Here is a 1868-nt window from a genome sequence, read left to right as displayed (position 1 = left end):
TGTAAGATGTTAAATCTTTTTTTGGAATACCTCCACCAATTGATGCAAAGTATGTACCTTTACTCGAAAATATACACATCACTCCTTGCAATAATTTGATCTCGTATGTCCGTTAAGGTCAAAATTCAAATCTTTTAAGGTTAGGTATTAAAAGTTCGTACACACTGCGCATATCGCGTTCCATTTAAGCGTGGCAAACTGTGTTTGAGTGTGTTATACTGTGTCGGTTTGTGTCTCCTAAAAGGAAAGCAGCCTTATATGTCTATGGTCTTAAGTAATGTCTTAAGACTCTAATACAGCCTTCTGATTGGTTCGTGACTTCTTAAGACCGTATTTAAGACGGTCTTGAATATAAGATTTGACTATGAATACCAGCCTTCAAGTTTGTTTGAACTCACGTGCATCTGGAACTGATTTTCTTACTCGGATGACAGAAAATAGATTTTCTAAGGCGTCTTGCGTAAATCTGCCTAATAATAAAAAGTGGAACTTTTCTTTCTCTAAATACTCTATTTGCAAATCTAATGCCGTTTGTGTACAAAGTAATAAGCCACTTTGGAATGGTTTCCATTTTGTATCTCCGACTGTAATTCCTTGAATAATATCCATAAAATCTTTAAGAAATGTGATAGTATCTTTGTAAACATCTTCATTATAATAAGACAATGCGAGCTTCTGATATCTACTAGTCATAATTTTGAACCATTTGTATATAGTTTTGAGAAACCAGGCAGTGGTTTTATGTACATCAGCAATACGCTTATTGGCTATATGATATAGTATAGCGGCAGCAACATTAGGCGTCGTCTACAATACACGGAGTAAGAAGTAAGAGTAAGAAATTGAGCAATCACAGTCGATTATTCTTCTCACATTCGACTGTGATTGGTCAATTTCTTACTCTTATTTCTTACTCCGTGTATTGTAGACGGGCCTTTATCATTTAATACTCGTAAACTTAATGCGACATTCATTTTACCAAAATGCGATAGATTAATGGCGTTTTCCGTCAGACATGGACACAGTTTCAATGTATCATTTTTATCTAAATTATATACCTACTTCGCGAATGGGTACTATCGAAATTTCATTGTGTGATAAGTTATGTTTTCTGACAAGCGTTTCATCTAAATAAAATTTATTACCAGCTGTTAACGAACATACAACGTTTTTGAAAACATGAACTGAATCTGGCATAACGAATAATTTCTCTTTATTATTGCATGGATGTGGAATGTAATTATTCATCTTACTGTATTTATTAACTATAATAATATTCATATTTTTCCACCAGCTTCTGTTCTGTGCTCCCATATCAGAAATTATTACTTTTACTTTTAATCCAATATTGTGAGCTTTTTGAATAATTGCTATAATAGTTTGAACAATCTGTTGAGAGCAAAATGAATTAGCTGTAAATTCATACCCTATTGTCTGTTTCCATTTACTGGAAATACCACACAACATGAAAACAAGAGCATGAGTCGCTTTTTCATGAGAGCTATCAAATCCACCTGAAAGATTCATAGTGGGCCGACCACCTGCTGAAGTAATGGAATGATCATACTGCAAGCCAGGTTTAATGGACATTTCGTCAATGATAAGTACAGCATGTTTCTCTAGAGGATTAAATGTTTCTACCTGAAGCGAAATGTAAAAATGTGAAAAGCAAATGATAATTACATATTGGTACAAATGCGATTGGTCAGTTTCAATAAACTAAATGTCGATTAAAGTTAATCGGAGTTAATCTGACGGTAAAGGTGCAATCTACGGTGTTCACCTCAAAAATCGATAAAATTATACTCATTCGACGCGTTTTTGCATGAAACGAAAGAATCTGGCAGGTAAAAGTGTCGCTCTGCCCC

At 34.3% G+C, this 1868-nt stretch overlaps 1 protein-coding gene across 1 annotated transcript; it reads right to left on the bottom strand.

Moving 5' to 3' along the window:
• Window positions 1-378: 378 nt before the first annotated feature.
• On the bottom strand, window positions 379-1590 carry LOC108770853 (uncharacterized). Its single transcript, XM_018522587.1, has 2 exons — window positions 1063-1590; window positions 379-807 (listed from the first exon to the last, which is right to left on the bottom strand). The coding sequence occupies exons 1-2, from the start codon at window positions 1588-1590 to the stop codon at window positions 379-381; spliced, it is 957 nt and encodes a 318-aa protein (XP_018378089.1).
• Between the last annotated feature and the right edge of the window lie 278 nt (window positions 1591-1868).

Source organism: Trachymyrmex cornetzi, unplaced genomic scaffold, assembly GCF_001594075.2.
Source record: "Trachymyrmex cornetzi isolate Tcor2-1 unplaced genomic scaffold, Tcor1.1 scaffold1368, whole genome shotgun sequence".
Taxonomy (NCBI): domain Eukaryota; kingdom Metazoa; phylum Arthropoda; class Insecta; order Hymenoptera; family Formicidae; genus Trachymyrmex; species Trachymyrmex cornetzi.
Note: the sequence above shows the minus strand (reverse complement) of the source record. Positions and strands in the feature narration are given on the sequence as shown.

Bases quoted from the DNA above. Each gene is read 5' to 3' on its own strand.
- LOC108770853 (XM_018522587.1), bottom strand. From the start codon at position 1,590: ATGTCCATTAAACCTGGCTTGCAGTATGATCATTCCATTACTTCAGCA. The intron at 808-1,062 runs GTAGGTATATAA...CGTGTATTGTAG, and splicing joins CGATAGTACCCATTCGCGAA to ACGACGCCTAATGTTGCTGC.